The following is a 15,673-nucleotide window of genomic DNA, read 5'->3' on the forward strand; positions in this document are numbered from 1 at the left end:
ATTAAAATAAATAGTAATGCAACTGTTTTCTTTACAGATTAAATAAAATTAATACTCTTGTTACTGTTACGTTTTGCTGCTACTATTATATTATCATCTTTATCATCTTTATTTAAAGAGGTATGTGAAATAATATTTAAATGTAAAATTATTCGCTTAAATATAATTCTATTTCATATTTATTTAATAATTATTTTTCCAGCCAATATTTAAATGTAAAATAATTCTGTTCCAGTTTATGTATTTAAAATCAATTCTTGTACATCTAGTTCACAAAATTAAAATAAATAGTAATGCAACTGTTTTCTTTGCAGATTAAATAAAATTAATACTCTTGTTACTGTTACGTTTTGCTGCTACTATTATATTATCATCTTTATCATCTTTATTTAAAGAGGTAAGTGAAATAATATTTAAATGTAAAATTATTCGCTTAAATTAAAATCAATTCTTGTACATCTAGTTCACAAAATTAAAATAAATAGTAATGCAACTGTTTTTTTTACAGATTAAATAAAATTACTTTGTTATCTTCATTTAAAGAGATAAATATAAAATAGTTTTTAAAAATGTGTTTACAAAAAAATGAATTTTTTGTTAAAAATATGTTTGACATTGATGAAGAGATTGATGAAAGTGAAGAAGAGGTTGATGAAAGCGACGTATGTAGTGATTGTGAAAATATTGGACATGAATGTAAAACTAAATGGTGTATAGTTCCATTTGAATCTTTAGCAGTAGGAGACTTATTTGATGTTTGCCAGCAATTGTTTCCCGACTATTTTGTAGATGTAGTAGGTGAGACAATAGATTCTGATGATGAAGAGGGAATAGAAGTTCCTACTGCAGTAGTAATAATAACAGAAAACCCGATACCATTTACAGCAATATATCATCCACTACATGGTGAGGGTTGGGATGGGATTGTATATTTTTAAAAAAATTCTAATTTAGTAATTCAATAATTAATTCATTTAATATAAATTTATGTTTTCAGAAATGTTATTTTGTTTAGAATCATTCCAAGATGAAGTAATAGCATTGTGTGATGAAAATTTAACATTGGATAGAGTATTTTTAAGTTTAATTAAAAAGCAATCACCATTTACTACAAAAATTAATTTGAACATTAATCAGAATTTAAACATAGAAAGTATAATTAATATTAAAAATTGGATAAGAGATCTTTGTTTAAAAAACGATTCATATTTTAGTGTAGCTACAAATGCTATTATTTATTTAAATGAGTTTTTATCAAAAGAAAAAATTGAAAGTGCGGAACTAAAGTTAATAGCTTGTGTGTGTTTATTTATTAGTTCAAAATATATTGAAGCGTATAATTATTTTTTAGTAAGTGATTTAATTAGTTTAACTTCTGGATTATATAATAAAAATGATATTTTTAATTATGAAATAAAAATTTTGAAATGTTTACAATGGAAAATTGCAATTGTTACTCCACATAGTTTTATACTTCAAATTGTGATTAGGAGTAAGATCATAAATCAGTACAGTATAAGAAATATTATGTATTTATCACATGCTACTATAAATGAATTGATATGTGTTGATTTTGATAATATTTTACCTAGCGAACTTGCTGCAGTATCTGTTTGCATTTCTCTTAGTTTTTGTATTTCTTCGAAAAATATTTTTAAGTTACTTATTGATGAGGTTGAACAAATTATAAATTCGAAAAATATACGAAATTTTATTTTAAAAACGTTAAATAATGAATTCATTTTTAAACAGATGAGTCGAGCAAGAAGAATTATTATATCTGATGAGGAAGAAGAAGTACAATTAGTTAACAACGGTGAAATTTCAAACATCTTACGAGGTATGGAGGCTGTCGAACCTGCAGAAAATGAAGCTAGACCGGGTCCATCCGGTTTACAACATTCTTCAGCTGGTGGGTTGATTAATATGGAACCGGATGAACTTTCAATAACATTAATTGATATTATTATTCTATTTTATTCGTATGGTTTGATTTCTATCACCCTCTGGCAAGAAGCATTACGTAGGGCTGAAGAGAAAGTTATGGCGCATCCATCAATAAAAATAAAATCTATATTTCAGATTTTAAAAATTTATATACAAGGACTCAGAACTAGGGTAATGTTACCTCACGCATATGATGATAACCAAATGGGTATTTTAGATGTGTTACATAAAACATTACCCTGTAGTGAGATTCTTGTAGGGGCGAAAGGATTGAGTGATTCAGATAAGCCACAATTTTTAAAATCTGATGTAGATGAAATCTGGAATTACATGAAGGTTTGTAATAGAAAAAGGACAATTGAAGACGTTTTTAACGAAGAGGCCATCCCGCAACGTGAACCATTTACTTATTCACAATCAATTGAGATAAAATTAAATGACAAACAATTTTTAGCATGGACACCAGCAAAAAAAGGTAAATATTTGGTGAGGCTAGAGTTGTTTGAGACAGATGACATTGAAGGGTTATCGTTTAAGGATAGATACAAAAGAGTAAAAACTAAATTGGAGATGGTTATTAATGAAAATGATGAACGCTTCGAATTAATTAATGATATTATTTCGCTAGCATGTGATAATTTAAAAACTGAAAACGGGTATAAAAAAGTAGTTAGACCAGTTGCAAAGGTAAGTCCTATACAGCAACAAAATTAAATGTTTACTTGATTAACTTTTTTGTTTAAATTTTTTTCGCAGGATTGAAACAGGAAAATGGACAATAAATATAAAAGAGTTAGGTTGGAAGCAGTTCAGCGTATGGGAGAGTTTACTCTAATTGAAAATGCATTTGCATGTAATCTTTTAACGTATTATTATAAAAATGATAATGATGTATGTTCGGATGTATGGTTAGCGTTGCAGAATGCTAGTGAACATATTGTTTTAATATTAACAGAATCAGAAAAAATATAGATCTAAGATTAATCTTCTTTATATGGATACCGATAGCTTTTTTTATGAAATAGAGACTCATGATTTTTACCAAGATTTACAAGATGAAAGTTTTATTGAGTATTTTGATACGTCTGATTTTCCTGTTTCACATCCTCTTTTTTCAATTAAAAATAAAAAAGTTTTAGGTAAATTTAAGGATGAATGTAACGGCATTCCTATAAAAGAATTTATCGGATTAAGAGCAAAATTATATACTTTTACAACTACAAAGGGGATTACGAAAAAAGCTAAAGGAATAAAAAAGAATGTAGTAAAAAACAAATTAAATATCAACCATTACAGAAACTGTTTATTGAAAGCAAGTGACGATAGCAAAGACCTTTATGTTCAAATGAAACTGATTCGATCAAAAAAACACTTAGTTGAAACTGTGACAGTAAACAAATTAGCATTAAGCAGTTATGATGATAAACGTGTTGCAGTTAATAACATATTAACTTTACCTTGGGGGCATGTTGATATTCCTTTAGAACTTAAACGTTTATTTAATCATTAAATTATTTTCAATTTTGTTTTTTCTTTTCAGTTAAAAATGTACAAAAAATCTTGTTATTATAGCATTAGAGTAACCAAACCGCTTTCATTAGTAGCATGTTCAACATTAAGTGTGGTTCAAGCAATAACTAGTGGCTTAATAGAGGTTACAGATGAATTAAGGCATTTATTTTTAATACTAGACGAAAATGAATTAGATTTTAAAGTTAATGTATACAGCAGGTTTAATTATAAGAATGTAATCGATCCGAATATATGTTATTATTGTTTACTAAATAATTTTTTCTCACTTACATATCTTTCAGTTAAAGAAATGGTTGATAACTATGTTTGTGTTCATTTGACTAAAAATTTAAATATTGATGATGAAGAAGAAAATTATATATTTTCTGTTTTAACAACAGAAACTCTCAATAACATTGTATCAATTTTAATTAATAAAAAACATAACAATTCCGTAAAGATTCACTTTCTTACAGAAAGATCGAATAAATGGTTTAGTTATTTATTTAGTAAACAATATAATTCTATATTATATAGTAAAAATTGGTAATTTTATCAATAATATTTTAAATAAATATTTATTGTTTTAATTAAATTAATGTATGTTTTATTTTATTATAATCAATATAAAATGTATTTAGTATTTTAATATATTCAATTAAAATATATTTATTATTTTATTATATTCAATTAAATTAATGTATGTTTTATTTTATTATAATCAATTAAAATGTATTTAATATTTTAAATAGATATTTATTGTTTCAATTAAATTAATGTATGTATTATTTTATTATATTAAATAAAGATGTATTTAGTATTTTATTATATTTAATAAAATGTATCCAGCATTTTTTTATAGTCAAAAGTAAATGTTTTGTAAAAATAAATAATTTTTCAAAGTTTATTTCAGTTTTTATTTTATTTCAACCTTTTTTATCATTAAAAACTAATTATAAAAAGGATAAAAGGTAGTTATTTTTATTAAAATAAGTTACAATACATTTTTCTGAATTAATTTATTAAATAAAATTTGATTACAAATTTCAATCAAAAATATAATTTTTACATGAACTTATCCATAATTCTTTCTTTATCCTAAATTCACACAATTCCTTTTAAACTTCTTTTTTAGGATAAACATGAAATTTACTGATAAATTCAGTGAACTGTTTTAAGATATTGTTACTGTAACATAGCAAACCAAAAAGCTCATGATCTTTAGTTCCAAATCTGATTACTTTTTGGAAGAATTCATTATACTCATAATAATTTCCATTCTTAAAAAAATAAAGTAGTCCGTTGTTAAAACGAGTAACCCCATCTATATCTGCCGGTATTCCAGGAAACAGATTGGATACAAGATCTGTTCGAGCAACAGTGAATGAACATTCATTTATCTCCCCCACAAAATCTTCATTATAAATCACATAAGTTTTTCCAGTATATGTATTTACGATACCATTAATCGTACAAGGATGACCGATGTTAAAGTGTGAACATACATTCCTAGGATAGCCTATGACCAACTGTTGAGTATTAAGATTGAACATAAACAATTTATGATTTTCAATTAATACTATTTCTCCGTTCGGTCTCTGGTACATCGCATCTATTCCTTTGAATGTATCTAAAGAAAGAAACTTTAATCGTTCAGTAATTTCAAGTGGTCTATAATAATTTTTGCTATCATATTTACTGCTGTTCGCAATATTTATTATCCATAACTGTTTTTTGAATATTACATAAACTTTACCATTTACTAGCAAGTAATGAATTTTATTCTCATCATCTTCTTTTATTGCGCACACGTCGGTAATAACCTCTGAAGACTTAGGAACAGTAGTAGATTTAGTCGTTTGAACAGGTTTAGCAGTAGTTGTCATCGCTTTACTGCCGTAAAGCGACTGAATGGCTAATATATCGTCTTCGCTTAAATTTGAACGTTTGTTTAGTAAAGGGTACATGAGAGCATCTTTATTGAAAGAATGGCGAACACCCAAGGCGTGACCAATCTCATGCATCAACGTGCTCAGAAGGTTGGTTTTGTCTTTTTCCTCTTTACCTTCAGGATCAAAATTCCAATTCTCCTCTTCATCAATGTGAATTTCTATGGGTGTGTTAGCAGTGTTAGGAGAAAACGCATGCGCCAAAACACCTCCAGGTCCATCAAATTTGCTCGAGCATCGAACTTTATCGTTTTTGGCACATGTGTGGATACCATATTTGTCAGAAATTAGGATATCATATCCGTAATAATCATGTTTGAAACTTAACGATGTGTGCTTTGCCCATTCATCAAAAGCTATGTTAGCTAATTTCATCTTTTCAGCCGTTGCTCGTTGGTAGTGCCATTTCAGTTCTGGTTTTCTCCATATGATTCTTGAAACTACATACGGTAAAATATCTGGTACACCGCATCGAGGCTCACGCATGAGAGCGATGGTCTTACTATTTAACTCCCCATTAACCGGAAGATGAAAAGATTCTTGAAACAGTTTTACGGCATCTTTTACTGCTTTTTCATCAGTTAAGCTTGCATTATCTCCTTTGAGATTTCCATAGTCCAATAGAAATTTATTAGAATCAAATTCATCTGCATTTATAGAAATTGTTGTGATAAAAAACGTTATGAAGTATATGATAATCATCTTATTGCACTGTTTTAAAGACTGAACGTAACAAATGGAACATTTCATTTAAATACATTCCAAAATCTTATTGTTTAGAGGAGAAGGGATAATTAAACCTAAAATAAAAACAACTATTTCTTTTTTAAGTTATTTATTGTTCTTTAATAATCAAAATACAAATACATATTTTATTTGATGTTAAATTTTAAATACATTTTTATTTCAAATTAAAATTTATTATTCTTCACTCCAGTCTTTTTCATCGTCAGGAAACAGTTGATGAATCTTGATGTCTGGATCTTGTTGCATGTAGTTGGGTAGATCCTCATAAATTTTAGGCGGAACATACCTTCCGTAAAGGTCGATAATAACCTGCTTAGGAAGGTGACGTAGAACGTTACGTCCGGGACTGTTTAAATAACACTCTTTTGCTTTTTCTATAGCATTTCCCACCGTTTCCAACATATAATAAAATTTACTTTGTTCACTCCACCACATGTGTAACCATATAGCCTTTTTCATAGCGCAATTATGTTTTTCACCAAAAGGGCATACTTTATTTATTGAAGAACCGAATAAATCGATCGGAGGACAATCGTAACCGTCAAGGTCTTTTATTATATTCCGTTTATTGTTTAGTATTTGTTCTAACACTTTTTTCTTTTCTTTGCACTTTACATATATAGTACACATTGGTGCTAAATTTTCAAAAATGGTTGATAACCTCAAGTGTTCAATAAAACCCGAATTCCAATTGAATCCGATTTGTTTCTGAAAGTTTTGTATTGCAACTCTTGTAGTTTGAGATGAAATATCATAGTAGTCAAAAGGTGGCTTGAATAGATATTGCTCGAATCGGAGCCCATCCAAAGAAATTAAAACTAATTCTTTAATGTAGACATCAGCGTTGGGTAAACGAAAAAAAGTAAAGTCTGATATAAAGACAGACATGTTGACTTTACCGACTAACAGACTAAACTGGTTAGGAAACGTTTTTGACTGTGCCAGTTAAAGGAGAATATTGCATTATGCAATCACTTATCATCAAACAATAGGCTGTTGTGTTGTCGGGAATGTTGGTAGAAGTTTGTATCTCGATTTTAATATCGACCGCGCCAGTTTTCAAAGTATCGTTTTGTTTTGAACAATCTATAAAGATTAATGGCATAGCATAGTACTTGGATGGGGTAATTAACGCGGCCGCTGAATTCCTGTTATAATAAGATCTATAGAAACTCTTAAACATTTCGTATAATATAATGTTATCTCCTTGAATGTGTTCATAAGGATAATATACTGAATTCAGATACAAGCGTATGTTATTAAGTGAAATGGTATCAAAATTCGAAGCTCTTTTTGTTGCGTCTCCTTTTCTCGATGTTTGAAATCCAATGATAACATAATGAGGTTTTTCCACCTGCGTTGTTGTTTTAACTGTCCAAATTACATCTTTACTGATAGGTAGAGTTGGGTATTCGTACAAGTTCCACTTTCGGAACATCATCAAAATCGGTTCATCCTTATCTACCAGTCTAAGAAGTGATAACCGTTTTTCATCCGATACGTTAACATATGGTATTTTCCAACTAATTTTCGTTATTGTGAAGGTAAATGTTTTTCCAGCTGGAACGACAACAGCATTATTATTAGTGGAAGCCCGAAGCAGAATGAGTTCCTGTTTAACGTTTAGCAGTATCTTATTATAATCTTCAAAAAAGCCCAAGAGCATCTTCAGCGGAAGTAATACCTTAAACTTTGCCGATTCACCATCGATATATACACCGTTGACCGGTTGGATATCTTCAACACCGTCCGATGACCAACCATGCATAAAAATTGAATCTTTTTCGAAGTTTCTCAGTGATAGAGCATTTTTCATCGTTGAAGTTATCCCCACATTTCTCACCCTATCCACCTCCTGTCCTGCAATTTCATAACGAATTTCATCGAAAAGAAACGCGCCAAAATTGTTGCATAGTTTTAGTGTTGAATCTGAAACTCCATTAGCATCACTATACGTTCCGTTGATGAGTAAATAACTTTCGCACGGAAGCGTATATACATCCTGTTGCTGGACAGGAATTCTTATTTCATCACTATTATTAAATGTAGTTGATGCATAAGGATAGTGAGTATGAAATTCTTTACCCGTAATGCTTTCATCAAATACCGCGTTCGCAGTATCAACGTCTATTATCTGTCCGCTCATTGTTGTAATACTTTAAAACCTAAAGATTCCAAAAATCGTACGTTTTCTCGTGTTAACCGTTTAAGCTTCGCAGGTTGACTAGTCGTTAACGGGACTATGGGAGGGAATTTATATTCTGCTTTATCAACGAAAATCAGCACCATCGTTTCTTCGTCTTAAATGCAGTCTCACCGTCACTTCTTCACCACCGAAACTTATCAGTTCTGAATTTTGATTATAAACGTGCACAGTTATATTCCGTATAGACTTGGTGTTGACCGGAAGATAAATGACACTGTGCGGTACTTCAATTATCTTATATCCCCGTCCAACTCTGGGATAGAATTCGTGAATGATATGACCTTCTTCTCCGCCTACAAATGAACCGCGGGCGATGTTACAACTTATACGTATTGCATTTACAGATGAAATACTAACAGGTTTCTGAGATGTATGCCAGAAGTTTGCTGGTAGGACCATTTCATCAAATCCCAAAAGAGTACGGATAGAATGTGGTTTTGTAAAATCTACTATTTCAGTACAAAATAAACGCGAGTGCATCGTCGTAGGTTCGATTAAGATTTTAATCAAACATTTTGCATCATTTTTATTGCGATTTCGTTGTTTACCTTTATCATTGTCAGTCGCGTTCGATTCATCGCAGTTGCCCATCCCATGTTTCAATTTAACTTTCAAATCATCAATCTCATACATCCCCGGCGGAAGCTTTATCGATTTACTGCCATGGTAACCGTAATAAAACATATTATTTTTTTCTTTTTCTACATTTTGAATGTTATTATATGACATAAAATCAATCAGGCCGATTTCCCACGCGGCATCGCCGAGTTCTATCGGAGGGAAAAAATCTGCAGACAGTATAGAAGATTTTCCGTTTAGGCAGAACATATCAGAAACTTTAAACATAGATGCCCGCAAACAACTGAATTAAAATCCTGTCTGCGGTCTAAATTATACTGGATGTTGACTTTCTCTTTGTTGGATTTAAGATATTGGACTAGCTCTTTAGGTGGCTGTAAATTACCGTAACTGTCAAAATAAAACACGTTCGCGTTACGTTTTTTATAACAAACCCAATGCGTACCCGGATTGAGGACACTGTCCAAGTTCACTATTCCCGATTCGAATTTATTTATTCTAGCTGGTAAAGTATCGCGCATGAAAACACCTCTGAAGTGGGGTAAATTAATTGTTCGCGCAAACCGTATTAACTCCACATCTGATAAAGGATGAATGGGGAGTTTGCGTAGTAAATTTAATGCTTTTTTCTGCCTTGACGACGACGACGACGACGACGACGACTGCGACCTGCAGACCGGCGTTTTTTTACGCCGCATCCGGTTTTAGATCGGTACGGTTCAAGATAAGCACCTTTCCCCTTTTTTCTTATAGTTTTTTTTCGCACACCTCTGACTGAAGCTTTCTTCAATCTTCCGCCGAATTTACTCTTTATTTTCATAGCGTTTGTTACAGCCCACGCAGCAGCCTTCTCTGCAATGCTGGAATCGGGCGCGGATACCCTTTGCCAAGCTCTTTCCGCTAACTCTTTATCAGCTTGTGCTCTTCGCCGAGAATCGTTGTAGATACTATACGCTATATCATGCGCCTTACAAGCTTTATCGAGTGGATTTATACCAAGATCGCCTCTTTCCAATCTTTGTTTTAGTTTTGTTCCGGGTCCGCAATATTGGTAACCGGGTATGTGAGCCTCGAAAGGAAGAAGATCTACAGCCCGATTGAGAACTGTTCCTACTACGTTACGTGCAATACCGAAAGTTTTACCCGGAAGACTTTCGATCGAACTTATCAATCCGTTTCCTGTTTTACAACTAACGTTACACTTGTTCGTGCTCTTCATTTTATCCCCAACTAAAAGTCTTCGGTCAATGCATCCGTATTTAAATCAGATTCTTTTTCAGTTTGAGTTACCGCATCTTTCTGAACCTCGCTTTTCAATCGAGAAATACTTTCCTCTAATCGCTGACGAACAATGGGGTCATTAGTATTTTTACTTCTTAAAGGATTTTCTATTTCTTTTCCTATCATATTTTCTATTTTAGCGATGATCTCATCGAATTTCTGTTGAATAAGGAACCGTACATATCTCATGGTCACCAAATCGTTTTCATCATCTGGATGAGCGGCGTTTTTGGCACGAGCTCCTTTGAAATCTACCACTTTAAAATGTGTTTGTTCTTCACACGCTAAAAAATCGTGATCAGAGGCATATTGCTCGATTAAATATATGCAATCGTCCATGTTAACAGCATCATCATAATATTCCGCTGATGCTAGATTGCAAATCTTTTTTTCGCGGGCGTCGATATCACCCTCTTCAGTAATCCCAAACGGGATTCTTGAACCAAATTCTGTCTGTCCTAACCTGTTGACTGGCATGATCTCAAATGACTTGCTTACAGTGCGCCTTCTCCTTTTATTAGTCCTCGTTCTTTTAATTCCTCGACTATCGATACAATTTCATTATCATGTGCGGTATTACCTGCCTTTTTTGACGCGATCAATAGTTTTAGCCTCTCACAGATTTCGTTAGGATCATCAAAATAAACGTAATCGACTTTATGGTTTTCATTCAAAGTCATTGCAGATGGTACTAAACCTTCACCTCGTTTTTTCGAGGTGAACGGTGGAAAAAGCTTGCTTATTACTTCCACATACTTAAATCCCGAATTAGTCTTTACCCGTTCCAGAGCGGAATTATTTCTTCTGTGCGCATTTGTTGCGATTAAAATTTTCCTATATTCTTCCAAATCTTCTTCAGTGAATAACTTCGGTTTTTTCCAGAAAAGTAATTCGAACAAACCTCGGCTTGCAGGATACTTCACTTCTCTTATCAGGATGTTACTTTCCTTATCGAAATCGATTAATGAATCTCCAATCTTCAGTTCGTTTCCTTCAAAATGAACACCGTAAACGTTATCCATGTTGTTTTCTACATCTCTGATGGCGTCAAGCATAAATTCCTGCGCTAACCCTTCTCGCATGCTTGTCTTGAGAGACATGCTCATTTGCATTTTCCCTTCGGGTGTATTCAACATTTGTACTATGCTGGGTTGAGATTCATAAGTCTCTTCTTGTTCGATCCTAGGTGACTGTTCGGTTTCTTCGGCTTTTTCAGCTCGATGGTGAGCCGAATAAGAAAGAAATCTTTTAGCCTTTTGTCGACGTCTCATACCGGTCATTTCATCATCTACCCTATCAGATGGTTGAGCTAGCTGAAAAGGAAATGGACTAGAAGTATCCATCTTATTATGTAATTTTGCAGTCGACCTTTTTATTTCAGGTTCTGGTTCATCATTTGCTAAAGAACGTTTACTATGTTTCATCCTATCTTCTTCAGTTAATTGATCGAATATAGAACCCATATCAAACCTCTTTTCAAAATCTCGGTAATCTCGCTCCTCTTTTTCACGCAACTCTTCAGCTGAGATTTTCGGTAGTGAACGTTCTTTTGAATCTATTTCTTTTTTTATCCGTTTTCCCATTTCTCTCTCTTCAGAACCGAACTGTTCTGCTATCTTAATCAGAGGTTCAGTAAGCGGTTTGAAATCTTGTTGAAGTCTTAAATCGGACTCGAATCTTCCTCTTACCAATTCGCCATGTTTTCTTTTAATACTCCTGCGGATCTCCGCGATCTCCGCGGTGACACGCTCACGATCCTCCATAGTAGACATTTATGTTTAATCTGACTGCATGCACTCACTATCTTTCTTTAAGTATGTTGAAGTATTTAAAGTTGATTCATAAGCGCGCACGTTAGCCTGTAGGCTTTTTTAGGCTTTTTCATAAGCGCGCACGTTAGCCTGTAGGCTTTTTTAGGCTTTTTCATAAGCGCGCACGTTAGCCTGTAGGCTTTTTTAGGCTTTTTCATAAGCGCGCACGTTAGCCTGTAGGCTTTTTTAGGCTTTTTCATAAGCGCGCACGTTAGCCTGTAGGCTTTTTTAGGCTTTTTCATAAGCGCGCACGTTAGCCTGTAGGCTTTTTTAGGCTTTTTCATAAGCGCGCACGTTAGCCTGTAGGCTTTTTTAGGCTTTTTCATAAGCGCGCACGTTAGCCTGTAGGCTTTTTTAGGCTTTTTCATAAGCGCGCACGCTAGCCTGTAGGCTTTTTTAGGCTTTTTTAGGCTTTTTCAGGCTCTTTTCAAGCTCTCTTTCGCGTTTTTGTATGCTTTTTTCAGGCTTTCCGATAAAGATGTCAAAATTAAATCTGTACCGTCCTTTATCAAAATCTCTCTCCTTATCAATTACTAAAAATCCATTTTTTATCCGGTTCCAAGCCTCATTACATATTTCTTTAAACTTTTCAAATGATATATCCGGTGTAACATGATCATGATATATATGTCTCAGGTTTCTTTCATCCTGTCGAAACACTATGAGAAAATTCGCATTGTCTCGGACCAATTGTTTAGGAATTTTACTATATGTTTGACTCATATAAAACACATCAATGTTATTATGCCGTCCCATAGTAAAATATTTTGTTATGTTATTTTGTTTTTCGCATATTACATCATCGAATATCATTATAGAATTCGGTTCCGTTTCTTCCGGTGCCACAATAACATCGTTATCACTATAAGGATAGTAACCTATCCCTTCAACATCAGTCAACAAACTTTTTAAAAATAAGTATTTAGGCTGGTACAATGATTTAGAAAAAACATATATGTTACTGAACCTTAACCCGCTAGGGTCAAATAAAAGATTGAAAACTGCATTCGTCTTACCAGAATTTGAAGGACCTACAACCAAGCATCTGATATTATCTGGAAGAAGAGGACTATGTCTTTTTATAGAATTTAAATCAGATACCTCACCTATTAAACGGTCAAAATTAATTACTGTTAGCTTCCGATCTTGTTCTTCAGCATCCATCTCTGCTACTGAATAAATTACATAAGTGTAATTTATTTTATTAAATCCTTTTTATCTATCCACGAGTCCTCCTTCTTATCAAATCCCAACCAGCGAACTAATAATTTATCACCGCGTTTTTTTAATACTTTTTCAACCAAATAAACGTTGCCGTACTTGGTTTTACTAAGTTCTTCCGTATAGAAACTTCCTTTTAACACTTCCCCTTTCCCATCTTTAAGAATGTACGTTATAGGTTGTGTTTGTTTTATCTTGAAAATTGTAAAAACTTCATTAGTCCAATTCGGAAGATATCCTTTCGCAAATATCTTTTTATACTTACTTATCCTTACCTGATCACCAACATTAAATTTAATCGTGGTCGTATGCTGATGACGTTTTTTTTGCAACCTTTAATATATTTAACAACACTTCGCGTTCGTTTTTATAAGAAACATCTTTAGGTTTAAAACCAGTAGTTCTATGCACCCTATTGTTATATTTTTCAATTATTTCATCCAATATACTTACCCATCGGTAATCACCCTGTTCGGTAAATTTACGCCACATATTAGTCTTGAGAGTTCTATTGAACCGCTCCACTATTGATGCCTTTTTATCGGAAAAAGTTGAATAATGATTTATATTGAATTTTAGTAATAACGATCTCAATTTTGAATTAAACCATTCTTTTCCATCATCGGTTTGAAAATGCTTCATTTTATGTTTATGAAATATGGGTTTAAGGACCATTACAACTTCATCTGCGTTTTTACTCTTCAATGGAAAAGCAAAAGCAAATTTTGAAAAACAATTTATAATTGTGAGAATATATTTATATCCCCTATTAAATCTTGAGTATTGTATCATCTCTACTAAGTCTGCTTGGTACAAATCGTCTATACCCTTAAGTTCAACAGACCTTGTCAAAAAATTTCTGCGAGCTTGCTTGTGAAGCTCTCTTGCTATCCCTTGTTTAACACTCATCATTTTATTATAAACTAAATTTAAATTGGATGTTTTTAACTTATATATTTAAGGTGAAAAATAAGGATAAAATAATAAAATTCTTTTCAATTTATAAATCTATTTATTCATTGGTTTTGATAACATATTATTTTACAAATAATAAACGAGATAAAATTCCCACTCAATTAATTTGTTTCGCAAAAATTCATATTCAATAACTGTCGGTATTTTCATTTTTACTACTTCTGTTTTATTACCGAAATATTTTCCTTTCTTTATTACTTCTAATCTTGATAAAGGGAAAGTTTTCTTCAAAATATTTATTAAATGATTTATCGATTTTATTCGACCTCCCGGTACAAATCCTATTATCCATGAATCGCTTGTGATATCAGATTCAGATTCGCAAGCTGTCTCGTCGGAAGAACTCTCTCCCATCATTGATAAATATTCTTCAGATGAAGACGAACCCATTATTTCTCCACAACACTCCGTCAGCAATTAACCTAGAACAAACAAATAGAAAATAATTATACAAATACTTATATATTACTGATAAACTTATAAAAATGTTTACTAAAATACAACACACCTTTCATTTTATTTTTCACCATTTTGCAATTATATGAAACTTTTTGATGCTCCTTAAACGGGTTATCATTATCCAACCACTCAAAAATTTCAAGACCACATTCGATACATGCCACAGAATCCATCACGCCGGTGAAATAAAATCCTGCTTCCAACAATAATTCAACCTTTGGAAAAAGCCTTGGCCAATTACTAAAAGTACTCATCATCAGGTCAATACAAACTATGCTATCTTTAAAAAATAAACAACAATTGAATAATTCTTCAGCAACACTACAAGTTTCATCATATGTTTTATGTGCAATTCCGCAATGAAATAAATTAGTTTCAGAGGTTATAGTCCAATTACATTCCTTACATGAAACGATTCCATCATTATCGAAGCGATTTAATCCACATTCTTTAATAATTCTGAATGGGAGTGTGTTTATCCTTTTGCTGAGCGCCGCAAACGGGACAAACATCTCCTAGATTTATTTTTCTGATTCCACTTTTGACAGCATATAGTCTTATATCAAATTCAATTTCTTCTAGTTCTTTTTTAAATATGTTCAGCCTCTCACAGTAGCTCTTAAGAATCTCTTTTTGCAACTGCGACATCAATCTTAAACAGAAACAAAAAAATATTAGAAACAGAAAATATTAGGAACAAAAAATTAAAAAATTCCTTTCAATAAATTATTAACATACCTTTTTCACGAATGAATAATTATATTCTTCTTCTATGACTGTTGATTACTTCTTCTACAACTGATTCATTTGGTTGCAAAAAGGAAATATAATATACTATAACGTTAAAGACATTTATTAAATACTAAAATTAAAGTGTTACTTAAACTAACATAAGAATTAAAAACAATTATTTAATACTAAAACAAAACTAGCATGTAATAGCTTCAGTCATTTCAATTTTTTATTTAAACTATTTTTCCACCTTT

The 15,673-nt window shown here is 32.0% G+C and overlaps 3 protein-coding genes across 3 annotated transcripts; all 3 read right to left on the minus strand.

Moving 5' to 3' along the window:
* Positions 1-3,834: 3,834 nt before the first annotated feature.
* LOC142331976 (matrix metalloproteinase-18-like) lies at positions 3,835-6,110 on the minus strand. The gene is made up of 2 exons (XM_075378026.1): positions 4,613-6,110; positions 3,835-3,845 (listed from the first exon to the last, which is right to left on the minus strand). The coding sequence occupies exons 1-2, from the start codon at positions 6,108-6,110 to the stop codon at positions 3,835-3,837; spliced, it is 1,509 nt and encodes a 502-aa protein (XP_075234141.1).
* A 964-nt stretch (positions 6,111-7,074) lies between these two features.
* LOC142331977 (uncharacterized) lies at positions 7,075-8,301 on the minus strand. The gene has a single exon (XM_075378027.1). It carries the CDS (start codon positions 8,299-8,301, stop codon positions 7,075-7,077), a length of 1,227 nt encoding a protein of 408 aa, XP_075234142.1.
* Positions 8,302-14,260: 5,959 nt separating this feature from the next.
* Positions 14,261-15,463, minus strand: LOC142332327 (uncharacterized). The gene is made up of 2 exons (XM_075378697.1): positions 14,737-15,463; positions 14,261-14,650 (listed from the first exon to the last, which is right to left on the minus strand). Exons 1-2 carry the CDS (start codon positions 15,197-15,199, stop codon positions 14,646-14,648), a joined length of 468 nt encoding a protein of 155 aa, XP_075234812.1. The 5' UTR covers positions 15,200-15,463; the 3' UTR covers positions 14,261-14,645.
* Between the last annotated feature and the right edge of the window lie 210 nt (positions 15,464-15,673).

This window comes from Lycorma delicatula, chromosome 11 (genome assembly GCF_047948215.1).
Source record: "Lycorma delicatula isolate Av1 chromosome 11, ASM4794821v1, whole genome shotgun sequence".
Classification (NCBI taxonomy): domain Eukaryota; kingdom Metazoa; phylum Arthropoda; class Insecta; order Hemiptera; family Fulgoridae; genus Lycorma; species Lycorma delicatula.

Bases quoted from the DNA above. Each gene is read 5' to 3' on its own strand.
- LOC142331977 (XM_075378027.1), bottom strand. From the start codon at position 8,301: ATGAGCGGACAGATAATAGACGTTGATACTGCGAACGCGGTATTTGAT.
- LOC142331976 (XM_075378026.1), bottom strand. From the start codon at position 6,110: ATGATTATCATATACTTCATAACGTTTTTTATCACAACAATTTCTATA.
- LOC142332327 (XM_075378697.1), bottom strand. From the start codon at position 15,199: ATGTTTGTCCCGTTTGCGGCGCTCAGCAAAAGGATAAACACACTCCCA.